The sequence below is a fragment of the Dendrobates tinctorius genome, unplaced genomic scaffold (assembly GCF_039654945.1).
Source record: "Dendrobates tinctorius isolate UK_male_01 unplaced genomic scaffold, ASM3965494v1 ptg000043l, whole genome shotgun sequence".
Lineage (NCBI taxonomy): Eukaryota > Metazoa > Chordata > Amphibia > Anura > Dendrobatidae > Dendrobates > Dendrobates tinctorius.
In genome coordinates, this window is record NW_027361711.1 from 15,888,386 (window position 1) to 15,901,457 (window position 13,072).

The 13,072-nt window shown below is 44.3% G+C and overlaps 1 protein-coding gene across 1 annotated transcript in view; it reads left to right on the plus strand.

The window, feature by feature from the left end:
• Window positions 1-13,072, plus strand: part of UBTD2 (ubiquitin domain containing 2) — a 76,432-nt gene that overhangs the window by 37,213 nt on the left and 26,147 nt on the right. The window contains exon 2 of the mRNA XM_073575219.1: window positions 8,962-9,198. Within this exon, the coding sequence (XP_073431320.1) occupies window positions 8,962-9,198 (237 nt within the window). The remainder of the gene's footprint in view (window positions 1-8,961; window positions 9,199-13,072) is intronic.

The window sequence follows — 13,072 nt, forward strand, 5'->3', positions numbered from 1 at the left end:
ATTTTCTGCTACATTTAGGCTATGTGCCCACGTAGCGTTTTAATCCGGACACTCAAAACCGGACTCCTTCCCTGAAATCGCGCGGTTTTACCGCGATTATGTTCGCGACTTTGCCGCGATTTTCGCGTGCGAAATTCAAGCACTTTCCTAGCGATTTGAAGCATCGCTTGGAAAGTGATTGACAGGTTGGTCACACTCGTCAAACATAGTGTTTGACAAGTGTGACCAGCTTTTTACTATTGAGGCCGCCTATGCGACATCAATAGTAAAAGAATATTAAAAATGATAAAAAAAATAATAAAAAATCGGGGTATATTTACCTTCCGACGTCCCGCGCAGTCTCAGCGACGCTCCCGTTCCCAGTAATGCCTTGCGAGACCTGTGATGACATTGGTCTCGCGTTGCTATAGTGATCTCACGAGACCACGTCATCACAGGACCTTGCCGCAAGGCATTACTGGGAACGCTTAGGCCGGGAATGCAGCGCGGGACGCCAGAAGGTAAATATACCCCAATTTTTTATTTATTTTTTTTACAGGGGTATGGTACCCATGGCCTGGAGGACAGTCTCCTCTCCTCCACACCGTGGGTACCAATCGCACATGAGACGCTTAACTTCCCGCATGGTGGGCATAGCCACATGCGGGAAGTAAGCGGTTCTCATGCATTCCTATGGGTGCGGAATTGCGGCAATTCTTTGCGATTCCGCAAAAAAGAATGAGCATGCTGCGATTTTTTCCACGATGCGATTCCACCGTGGAAAAAAGCACAGCATGTGCGGAATGCCATAGGAATGCATGGGGGGCGTTCTGTACGAGTTTTTTTAAACGTTTTCGCGCCGAAAATCGCAGCAAAAACGATTAAAAATCGCATCGTGGGCACACAGCCTTAGAAGTGATTTTGAAAGTGGTTACCTTCATGTATTTTCTTATACGTTGCTGAGGCTCTGTGCCACATGTGAATGTAATAAAAGAAAATATAAATAACCTTAGTCTCTTCCCTTGTTTCACTTCTTGATTAGCCAATGTTATTTTTGTTACATTTTCTATGCCCTGGATTCCCCAATGTATTCTTCAGTTCAATTTTATTAACTTTGGTTCCTCTTCTTCTTTTTTTTTTTTTTTTTTTTTTCTTTCTCTCGCATACATAATTTTAGTTTGACTCCCTTACCGTATATTTTGGACTTTAAGACGCACCCCAAGTTTTGAGAGGAAAATGGGTGCAAAAATTTTTTTTTTTAATAAGATGTAAGTCCGTCTTCTATAGTCTGAATTTGACGTATCTTACCTGGCGGGTGTTGGTGGTGAAATGGGGTCATAGGAGGCATGGTCCTTTCCTCAGGAAGCCAGTGGCGGGAGAAGTGGGACAGTGCTGCAGGCCATGAGTGGGAGAAGTGGGTGCTACAGTGCAATGCTGCAGGCCTGGTGTCTGCGGTGAGGGGAGAGTGGAGTGCATTGTAAAAACTGGGATCTCAATCCAATGGAGATGTCAATCTGTGCAAGCACTGCCTCCGACGGCCATGTTCCTGAAGCTGTGAGCTTTAGGGAAATGTCCGTTGGAGGTGGCGCTTGCACGCTTTGAGGTCTCAGCTGGGCCGAGATCCCAGTCTCCGCGAGCCGTGGGCCGCCAGGAAAGCAATGCACTCTGCTGTGCCTCATCGTCGACACCAGGCCCGCAGCAACGCAGCCACCTGAAGAAGGCACGATGCCACCTGTGATCTCGTTCCACCAATGCCGCACCCCCCCGGTAAGCTACATTTGGACTATAAGACGGGTGGGGCAGTGTGTTTTATATTCCGAAAAGTACAGCATATAGCGCCATTAACTTCCCAACGCTTTACAGACATTATCAACACTGTCCCCACTGGGGCTCTCAATCCCTGTTAGCAGGGCTGTGGAGTCGGTAAGCCAAACCTGCGTCTCCGACTCCTCAATTTCCCTTACACCGACTCCGACTCTGACTCCCACATGTATTGCTTATATTTAAGTGAAAAATTTATTGTAGTACAATGTAAACATAAGACATTTAATAATTTCTTTGATCCAGTAATCAAGATATCTAGATATAATATATATTTATTGGAATACAACTTCAGAACACAAACTGTAATAAATTGTAAATATGTAATACACAATGTTGTATCGATTACTATGTGTATATATATATATATATATATATATATATATATATATATATATATATATATATATATATATATATATATATATATATATATATACACACACGCCTTATCGTGTCTGTCTGTAACTGAAATCGCGGGCCGCTGATTGGTCGCGGACTGGCGGTCCCGACCAATCAGCGGCAGGCGCTGGCCTTAATCTGTAAAAAAGAAAATTAAAATAAAAAAAGTTATTCTCACCTTCCGACGGCCTCCTGTCGTCTTTCCACGCGCCCGGCCTCGCGTTCCCAGTAATGCTTTGCGGCTTAATTTTTTTTTATTTTTGTACAGGGCCGCGACGCTGATTGGTCACGGCTACACGGAAAGGGGGGTGAGGGGACCATGCATACCAGGATTGGGGGGTGAGGGGACCATGCATACCAGGATTGGGGGGTGAGGGGACCATGCATACCAGGATTGGGGGGTGAGGGGACCATGCATACCAGGATTGGGGGGTGAGGGGACCATGCATACCAGGATTGGGGGGTGAGGGGACCATGCATACCAGGATTGGGGGGTGAGGGGACCATGCATACCACGAAAGGGGGGTGAGGGGACCATGCATACCACGAAAGGGGGGTGAGGGGACCATGCATACCACGAAAGGGGGGTGAGGGGACCATGCATACCACGAAAGGGGGGTGAGGGGACCATGCATACCACGAAAAGGGGGTGAGGGGACCATGCATACCACGAAAGGGGGGTGAGGGGACCATGCATACCACGAAAGGGGGGTGAGGGGACCATGCATACCACGAAAGGGGGGTGAGGGGACCATGCATACCACGAAAGGGGGGTGAGGGGACCATGCATACCACGAAAGGGGGGTGAGGGGACCATGCATACCACGAAAGGGGGGTGAGGGGACCATGCATACCACGAAAGGGGGGTGAGGGGACCATGCATACCACGAAAGTGGGGTGAGGGGACCATGCATACCACGAAAGTGGGGTGAGGGGACCATGCATACCAGGAAAGGGGGGTGAGGATACCATGCATACCAGGAAAGGGGGGTGAGGATACCATGCATACCAGGATTGGGGGGTGAGGGGACCATACATACCAGGAAAGGGGGGTGACGGTGAGCATACATACCAGGATTGGGTGTGAGGGGACCATGCATACCAAGAAAGGGGGGTGAGGGGACCATGCATACCAGGATAGGGGGGTGAGGGGACCATGCATACCAGGACTGGGGGGTGAGGGGACCATGCATACCCAAAAGTAGGGTAAGAGGACCATGCATACCAGGATTGGGGGGGTGAGAGGACCATGCATTCCAGGATTGGGGGGTCAGGGGACCATGCATACCAGGATAGGGGGTTGAGGGGTAGCATGCATATCAGGATTGGGGGTGAGAGAACCATACGTATCAGGATTGGGGGGTGCATTATTGCATTATTATTAAATCTTCAAAAATAAACTGCATATATATTCTAGAATACCCGATGCGTTAGAGTCGGGCCACCATCTAGTTCTACTATATAATTGTCTAATTCTGTCTGTCTGTAATGGAAATCCCACCTCGCTGATTGGTCACGGCCTAACTGCCGCGACCAATCAGCGACAGTTGCTTAGTCGTCGTGGCAACACGGCCGCATCACTTATTGTACAGGCACATTACAGCCGTTAAAGGCATCACTGCTGCCTTGCTCACTACACAGGCACAGTCCTGTACATATTCTGGAGTACAATACATTAGGTAATTAGGTAACAGAACAGTGACTGCAGCTCTGGGTGTAACTGGACTACAATACATTAGGTAAAAGCAGAACAGTGACTGCAGCTCTGGGATTAACGGGAGTACTATATATTAGATAACAGCAGAACAGTGACAGCAGCTCTGGCTGTAACTGGAGTACAGTACATTAGGTAACAGCAGAACAGTGACAGCAGCTCCGGGTGTAACAGGAGTATAATACACTAGATGGTGGCCCATCGGGTATTCTAGAGTCTCTGTTAAAATAAAAAATAGTTATATACTCCCCTTTCGACGACCCCCAGACTCTGTCCCTTCTCTCACCACGCTCCCGGCATCTTCCGGTCCCAGTAATGCTTAGCGAGAAGGGCCGGAGATGTCACTCTCGCGAGAGTGCGACGTCATCAGCGGTGTTTCGCGCTAAGCATTACTGGGACCGGAAGATGCCGGGAGTGTGGTGATAGGAGAGAGAGAGTCTGGGGGTCATCGAAAGGTGAGTATATAACTGTTTTTATTTTAACAGAGACTCTATAATACCCGATGCGATAGAATCGGGCCACCATCTAGAATGTATGTGTGTGTGTGTGTGTGTATATACAGTTGTGGCCAAAAGTATTGACACCCCTGCAATTCTGTCAGAATACTCAGTTTCTTCCTGAAAATGATTGCAAACACAAATTCTTTGGTATTATTATCTTCAATGAAAAAAACACAAAAAGAATTGTCCTAAAGCCAAATTGGATATAATTCCACACCAAACAATAAAAAAGAGGGTGGACAAAAGTATTGGCACTGTTCGAAAAATCATGTGATGCTTCTCTAATTTGTGTAATTAACAGCACCTGTAACTTACCTGTGGCACCTAACAGGTGTTGGCAATAACTAAATCACACTTGCAGCCAGTTGACATGGATTAAAGTTGACTCAACCTCTGTCCTGTGTCCTTGTGTGTACCACATTGAGCATGGAGAAAAGAAGACCAAAGAACTGTCTGAGGACTTGAGAAACCAAATTGTGAGGAAGCATGAGCAATCTCAAGGCTACAAGTCCATCTCCAAAGACCAGACTGTTCCTGTGTCTACCGTGCGCAGTGTCATCAAGAAGATTAAAGCCCATGGCACTGTGGCTAACCTCCCTAGATGTGGACAGAAAAGAAAAATTGACAAGAGATTTCAATGCAAGATTGTGCGGATGTTGGATAAAGAACCTCGACTAACATCCAAACAAGTTCAAGCTGCCCTGCAGTCCGAGGGTACAACGGTGTCAACCCGTACTATCCGTCGGTGTCTGAATGAAAAGGGACTGTATGGTAGGAGACCCAGGAAGACCCCACTTCTTACCCCGAGACATAAAAAAGCCAGGCTGGAGTTTGCCAAAACTTACCTGAAAAAGCCTAAAACGTTTTGGAAGAATGTTCTCTGGTCAGATGAGACAAAAGTAGAGCTTTTTGGGCAAAGGCATCAACATAGAGTTTACAGGAGAAAAAAAGAGGCATTCAAAGAAAAGAACACGGTCCCTACAGTCAAACATGGCGGAGGTTCCCTAATGTTTTGGGGTTGCTTTGCTGCCTCTGGCACGGGACTGCTTGACCGTGTGCATGGCATTATGAAGTCTGAAGTCTACCAACAAATTTTGCAGCATAATGTAGGGCCCAGTGTGAGAAAGCTGGGTCTTCCAGCAGGACAATGACCCAAAACACACTTCAAAAAGCACTAGAAAATGGTTTGAGAGAAAGCACTGGAGACTTCTAAGGTGGCAAGCAATGAGTCCAGACCTGAATCCCATAGAACACCTGTGGAGAGATCTAAAAATGGCAGTCCGGTCCGATGGGCGGAGCTTTTTCAACTGCTCCCCCCTCCCTGTCTTGCTCTACACATTTCTTCTTGTGTAGAGCAAGACGGTGGGGGGGAGGAGCAGTTGAATAAGCCCCGCCCATTGGACCGGACAGCGGCAGTTTACATACATCTGAACCGGTATAAAAAAAGGTATTTATGCATGAAAGGTGCGGGGTCAGGGGGAAGCAAAAGTACTAAGAGAATTCTTATGTGACACACAATTGAATGATGATATTATGATATCTCAAAAAAGGGGTGACCGATTCCCTTTAAAGAGGTGGTCCACTACTTTTACAGTGATGGCCTACCCTTAGACTAGGTCATCAATGTCTGATCGGCTGAGGTCCGACACCTAGCACACCCACCACCGATCAGCTGTCATCAGTGTCGGCAGCTGCCGTCTGGAAGTACTCGCTGAGCTGCTCCATCTGTATATTTTTCCATCACCTTTTTGGCCATAGCGCCTAACTGTTGAAAGATAGACCAAATTGATTTTAATACCGTTCCCTCTTTATTAAAACTGGCATATAAAACGCCAGTTTTAATAAATTTGGGCTAAAATTGTAAAAGTAGCTCTGGGAGAAATTCAGGCCAAATGGTTCGACCACACAAGATCCCAAAACCTGGTTAAAAAAGGATAAATGTCTAAGCTCTGGAGCTTGTCACCTGTTAGAGGCTTTCATGTTGCTGCATTTACTGTCAAGGTTGGGCTATGCATGTCAGCAGGGGAGCTATGGCTAATAAAAAATTTAAAGTACGTGTGACCTTCTCGTGTGGGTATTAGACACGTACTGTAACTCTCGCCTTCTTTTCTAGGTGAAGCCAGGCATCCGGCAAACTCAAATTTCACTTCAAACGCCATAGTGCTGTTAGAAGTTCATACCGATCTGTTAGAAGTAGGATTTTTAAAATGCCTTACACTGCTAAGTCCTTACTGATTTTTAGCTTGATTTACTTACCTGAAATGACCAGCGTTTTATCAATAGAAAATAACTTGTTTAACCCCTTAACGACCAGAGGTATTTTTGGTTTTGCATTTTAACTTTTTGCTCCCCTTCTTCCCAGAGCCATAACTTCTTTATTTTTTTTTTTTGTCAAAATGGCCATGCGAGGGCTTGTCTTTTGCGAGACGAGTTGCACTTTTGAACAACCGTGAGTTCTACCATATTGTTTACTCAGACGGGGAAAAAAATTCCAAGTGCGGTGAAATTGCAAAAAAAAAAAAAAGTAATCCCTCAATTGTTTTTGCTTAGTTTGTTTTTTCACCATGTTCAGTGAAAGCTAAAAGTGACCTGCCATTATGATTCTCCAGGTCATTACGAGTGCATAGACACCAAACATGTCTAGGTTCTTTTTTGTTCAAGTGGTGAAAAAAAAATTCCAGTTTGTTTTTAAAAAAAAAAAAAAAAATCGCCATTTTCCGATACCCGTAGTCTCTCTATTTTTCATGATCTCTGGTTGGGTGAGGACTTATTTTTTGCATGCTGAGCTGACGTTTTTAACAATACCATTAAGGTGCAGAAATGATCTTTTGATCGCCCGTTGTTGCATTTTAATACAATGTTGCAGCAACCAAAAAAAGCGTCTAGCGTTCGCACGCGCATGTATGCGTTTTCGTGCGCATGCGTTTTTTGTAGTGCGCGCCTGACGCAACCTGTTGCATTTTTTGGTCCGTCCAACGGCGTCAAAAAACGCATGCGCACGGAATGCGCAAAAATAACACATTACAGTCTATGGGAGCGCAGGCGTGCGCATGGATATGCGCACGCCTGCGTTTGAAATCGCATGCGTTTTAAGAGTTAGCATGGCTACAAACATGATGCGTTTTTTGCATGCGTTTCTATTGTGCACTAAGCGCAGCTCTAAAAAACGCTAATGTGAAACTAGCCTAAAGGTTACATTTTATTGCCTTTTTGAGTGGAAAATTGTTTTTCTGGAAATTTTGTATTGGACAATCCATTTATCATCTATTTCTGAGACCCACATTGATCTGCAGAATGAGGAACTTTTCTCCCTGATACAAAATAGAGCTGCAGGTCGGACAACTGATTGCCGTGCTATTCATTCCATTTCAGGATTGAAAATGCTGAGCATAGTGCTTTACATCCCCACAGGGAATGAATGCAGTGATGATGGTCAAGCATACGCCCTAATGAGCCATTCTGATTGGCAGAACGGGTACTTTTATCCCTATCGTTGCAGATCTTTGTGGTCGGACCCCCATTGATCAACAAGTTATAGTTCATAAAGCTGTTGTCCAATGAAATACAAAGTACTCTATTTGTCATGTTTAAATGGATGTATTTTAACCTCTAGCTTGCGTTTTTTTTTTTTTTCGTTGGACGAGTTGTAAGTTTAAGTTAACTCCATTCATTTTTCTATGCAATTTCTGGAAAATAGGGAAAAATGTTCCAATTGCAGTGAAATGATAGGGAGAAAAAATGAAAATACTCAATTTTTCAGTTTTCTGTGTTTTCTTCAGTGCGTGGGGAAAAATGGCCTGGGAAAAAAATTTTAGTCATTTTCTGAAACCCGTAAATGTATTTTTCCGTTGATGGAGATCAAAGGTGTGTGTGTTGTCTTAGAGAATAATGTGGCACTATCTAAGTGTTGTAGGAGCAGTTCGCACAAGAAGCAATGGGGTGCAGCCGACCTGGTGTGCTGTAGGAAGTTCCGGCAGTGGTGGAAGACCCTGGTGATTGGCACGCCCACCGTAAATAACCTGGGTCTTTAACCGCAATTTTGTGGTACATATGTTTTGTCCGTTCTTTGTTGCATTTGAAATAAGACATGCAACCACCGTGAAACAGCAAGTCTGGCTCCTTCCCACCCGCTTCCCTGGAATGACTGGTCTTTCCTTATGCAAACACTCAGGATGAGACCTGTCACGTAAGCTGAGTGGGTGGGTAGAATCAGTCGGGGATCTGCCTGTCCGCTGGTCTTCCATGTGGCTATTAAACGTTTTTTTTCTCTGAAATGCTGCAGCGTTTTAAAGTGAAACCTATATGGCTGAAATCATGCAACCAGTGTCTGATACATGCTGCCCTTAGATTGGGCAGCATGTATAAAGAGGTAAGTCTAAGGCAACAGTTTCACTGTCTTAGGGCCCAGATAAGCCCGAAAATTGTCCAGCATATTGTACACACCGCCTACATTAGATATATTTTGTATGTTTATTTTTGGAACTCGTTTTATGCCTTTTTGCATTTGATAAAATATATATTTTCTATTTTTCTTTTCATATTTAGTGGCCTTAGGACGTAATCAACCTTTGAAAAAGGATAAACCCAAGTGGAAAAGTGATTACCCCATGACAGATGGACAATTGCGTAGCAAACGGGACGAATTTTGGGACACTGCACCAGCTTTTGAAGGTCGGAAAGAAATTTGGGATGCTCTGAAAGCGGCAGCACACGCTTTTGAGAGTAATGATCATGAACTGGCTCAAGCAATCATTGACGGTGCAAGTATAACTTTACCACACGGTAGGTTTTAATTAACTGAAATCTAAAACGGTGTAAAAAGTAGGTAAACAGACATACACATATTGAATGCATAACCCAAAACAGGGTAGCTCAAGTTATGTGCACAGGTTCAGTATTTGCAGGTGAAAAATCTACTGCAAACACGCATGTTTTTTATACCTTTAATGGGTGTAAAAGCTTCAAAAGTGATGAAAGAATTGACATACTGCAGATTTGAAACAGATTCAAATCTGCAAATAAAGTATCATGCTAATTCACTTTGCTGGCACAGTAAAACATAACTTTTTTTTATGGGAAGTTATACGCATTTTTTGTTAGTGTGTTTTTTTTTTTTTTTTTTTAGTTGGAAAGAGTGTTTTATAATGTACACATGTAATTTCTTAAAACAAAATTTCCAGTAAAGTTTATTTTGGCTGCTAAACGAAAACTTCCAACACAGGCTTGGTTTGAAATCTGTTTGCAGTTCATTTAAGACGTGGAGGTGAAAAAATGGTGCAGCACCGTTTCTATTCTTCCCACCAATATGATGACCATCTTGTTGGAAACCAATGAACTCTACGATAAATTGATAATGTTTGCTGACTTGCCTTTTTGGTGCCGGTCGTGTAACAGATTCAGTACTGCGTCATGTCTTTTGTTCACAAGAGAAAAGGGAAAAAGAGGCACACTATGCAACTTTATTTTGTTGTTGGTTTTCTTGCTTTTCAGCCTCCTTTCCTTTCAGGTTAGGGTTGTGTGTAGGCCATTCAAGTTCCTCCTTGCCAAAATCTCCCAACCATGCCTTTTTCTAGCTCTTGCTTTATAAATTGGAGCACAGCCATTCTGATACTGAAAGTTCCTACTCCAAACTGTTCTCACAGCTAAGCACATACATTTGTGATAATAAACACAGCACTTCTGAAGAAAAAGGTGCTGAAGTAGGATCCAAATCCGTCAGTTAGGCTGTGTTCACACGTAGCCTTTTTTTCTTCAAACGCGCGATTTTGCCGCGAAAACGCAAAAAAAAAGCACCCCATACAATCCTATGGGATTCCGCAATGCTGTGCTAATGCTGCGGATTTTTCCGTGGCGGAATCGCATCGCGGAAAAGTATGCAGCATGCTCATTAATTTTGCGGAATCGCGGCGATTCCGCACACATGGAATGCATTCTTCTGCTTACTTTCTGCCCACCATGCGAAAAGTAAGCAGAACATTTGCGGATGGTACTCACAGTCCGGTGGAGAGGAGATTCTCCTCCAGGCTCTGGGTACCCATATCCCTGTAAAAAATAGAATTAAAATAAAAAAATCGTTATATTCTCACCTTCCGATGTCCCTCACAGCTTAACCAGGCTTCAGAGATGCTCCTGGCAGGTCCCGTTCCCAGTGATGCATTGCGGCAATGGCCTTTGATGACTTCGTCTCGCGAGACCGCGACGTCATCAAAGGTCATTGCCGCAATGCATCACTGAGAACGGGACCTGCCGGGAGCATCTCGATGATCGGGAATGCTGCGCGGGATGTCGGAAGGTAAGAAAAACAGCCTCAAGAGTAAAAAGTTGGTCACACTCGTCAAACACTATGTTTGACGAGTGTGACCAACCTGTCAATCAGTTTTCCAAGTGATGCTACAGATCGCTTGGAAAACGCTAGCATTCTGCAAGCTAATTACGCTTGCAAATCGCTAGTTTTTCCGCGGGCAATTCCGTATCGTGTGCACATAGCCTTATGATGCAAGCAGACTTGGCACTCGTATTGATATATTCAGCAAAAATAGTATTTTATTGTAGAAAATTCCAGACGAAATAAAGAAACGGCTGTGGTAAAGCTAGACCTTCATCAGTCATATGAAAGTGATGAAATGGCAAAGGGCAGAGTCAGTAGAGATTCTGCGGTATCCACCGCTTAGGCCCCTACTATACTATTTTCGTTGAATACATCATTATGAGTGCCAAGTCTTTTTGCATCTTAATGGATTCATACAATAGTCCGAAATGTCTTGATAGGTTGAAGCATTATGATTTTCCTTCACTGAAGCTAAGGAGCCTAAGCTTACCCTTAAATCATTAGCATCGTCCCTCTTTCATCAAAATTTACGGTTGGCACAGTACAGTCCGGCCAGTAATGTTCTGCCATTTGCTAAGATTTCCAGGTAGAAAAGTGTGATTCATTACTCCACATAACGTTTCCACTGGTTCAGAGTCCATTTGCAGTGCGCTTTATGTCTCTTCATCAGACACTTGACATTGTGCTTGGGTGAAGTAAGGCTTGCATGCAATTTTTTTTTTTGCGTTAAAAAATCCATGCCACGAGGCTTCCAGGACACCGTTTTTGTGCTGATGGTAATGCCGGAGGAGGTTTGGAACGCTACGATTATTGATGCAGCAGAACGTTGGCGACTGTTATCCACTGCGCACCTCAGCACTCAGCAACTACACTACTTTACATTGTCTGCCTCTTCTTCGCTGAGTTGCTGTGGCTCCTAAATACTTTCACTTTAATGCAATGCACAGTTGATCTTGGAATAATTAGAAGGGAAGAAATTTCACAAACTGCAATGTTGGCATCCTATTAAAGTACAGTGCTGGAATTTAGTCCGCACTTTAGAATGACCCATTCATTCACATATGTTAGTAAAGGCTGACTATATGGGCAGGGCTCTGGCGTCAGTAAGTCTAACCTCCGACTCCTCAATTTCCATGACTTCGACTCTGCCAAAATGGGCTCAGACTCCACAGCCCTGTACATGGGTAAGGGCAGAATTTTATACAGCTATGGAAGTGGGGTTGAAAAAAGTGAATTAAATGTTTGAGGTGTGTCCCAATAGTTTTTGTCTACAAAGTGGATCTGATCAAGTGTGAATCATGCGCAAGTTATGTATGCAGTGCATTATAGTAGAAAATAAATTCTCTGAAACGCAAAGACACTCTTTCTCGTTTACTAGAGGGTTACATTCTTGCAAAGGATCTTCATTTAATAATATGCAAAGTAGTGCAAGTGAATGAATTGCACTGAGAAACCTTTACGTGAACATCACTGTCTTTTGTGATTTAACTGTTAGGCTGGAGTCACACATAGCGACTCACCAGCAATCCTGACAACGATATCAATGTGTCAGAAACGCTGGTGAATCGCTATGTGATCGCTGGTGAGCTGTCAAACAGCGACGCCCGGCGTCGCTGTGCACGTTATTAACCAGCGCGCTGATGCAGGAAGCTGGTAACTAACGTACACATCGGGTATCCAAGGGACGCACGTCCCTTGGATACCCGATGTGTACATTAGTTACCAGCAGATCGCTGGTCTCTCGCCTGTTACACGCAGCGATGCATGGTGGCCAGCAGGAGACCAGCGACCAAAAAAAAGTCCTGGCCTTTCCTGCAGCGATACCGGCAGGGGGGCCAGTCGCTGATCACTGTCACACACAGCGAACTCTACTAAAGCCTTAGAAACATATGTAGTAATTGAAAATCCACAATTTATCTCATTCTTGCAAATTGGAACGTAACTGTACGTATGTCTATCTTGTGAGTAGTTTACTGCAATCATGTTCATAGTTATGTTTCATTAATGGCAAGGGTATAGTAGTTACAGCCTTGCCATCAGCTGCAGAAGGTGGCTGTAATACACCGGTGGCCTTCTGCTGTGTGTGCTGGGACCCGAGCTAGCTCCAGCCTTGGCCCTTTTAAATCTTCAAATGCCGCTGTCATTAGTGACTCCAGCGTCTGAGGAATTTGACAAAGGGCGATTGGCGCACTGACAACAAGGTTGCTGTAGGAATATTAACAATGGCCTCAACATAAGACTAAGGTATATGGCAATCAGAGCCAACCAGAGGTGGGATCGAATAGCCTTATCTGTCAGTCAAACACCGACGGACTAGTGCATTGCACT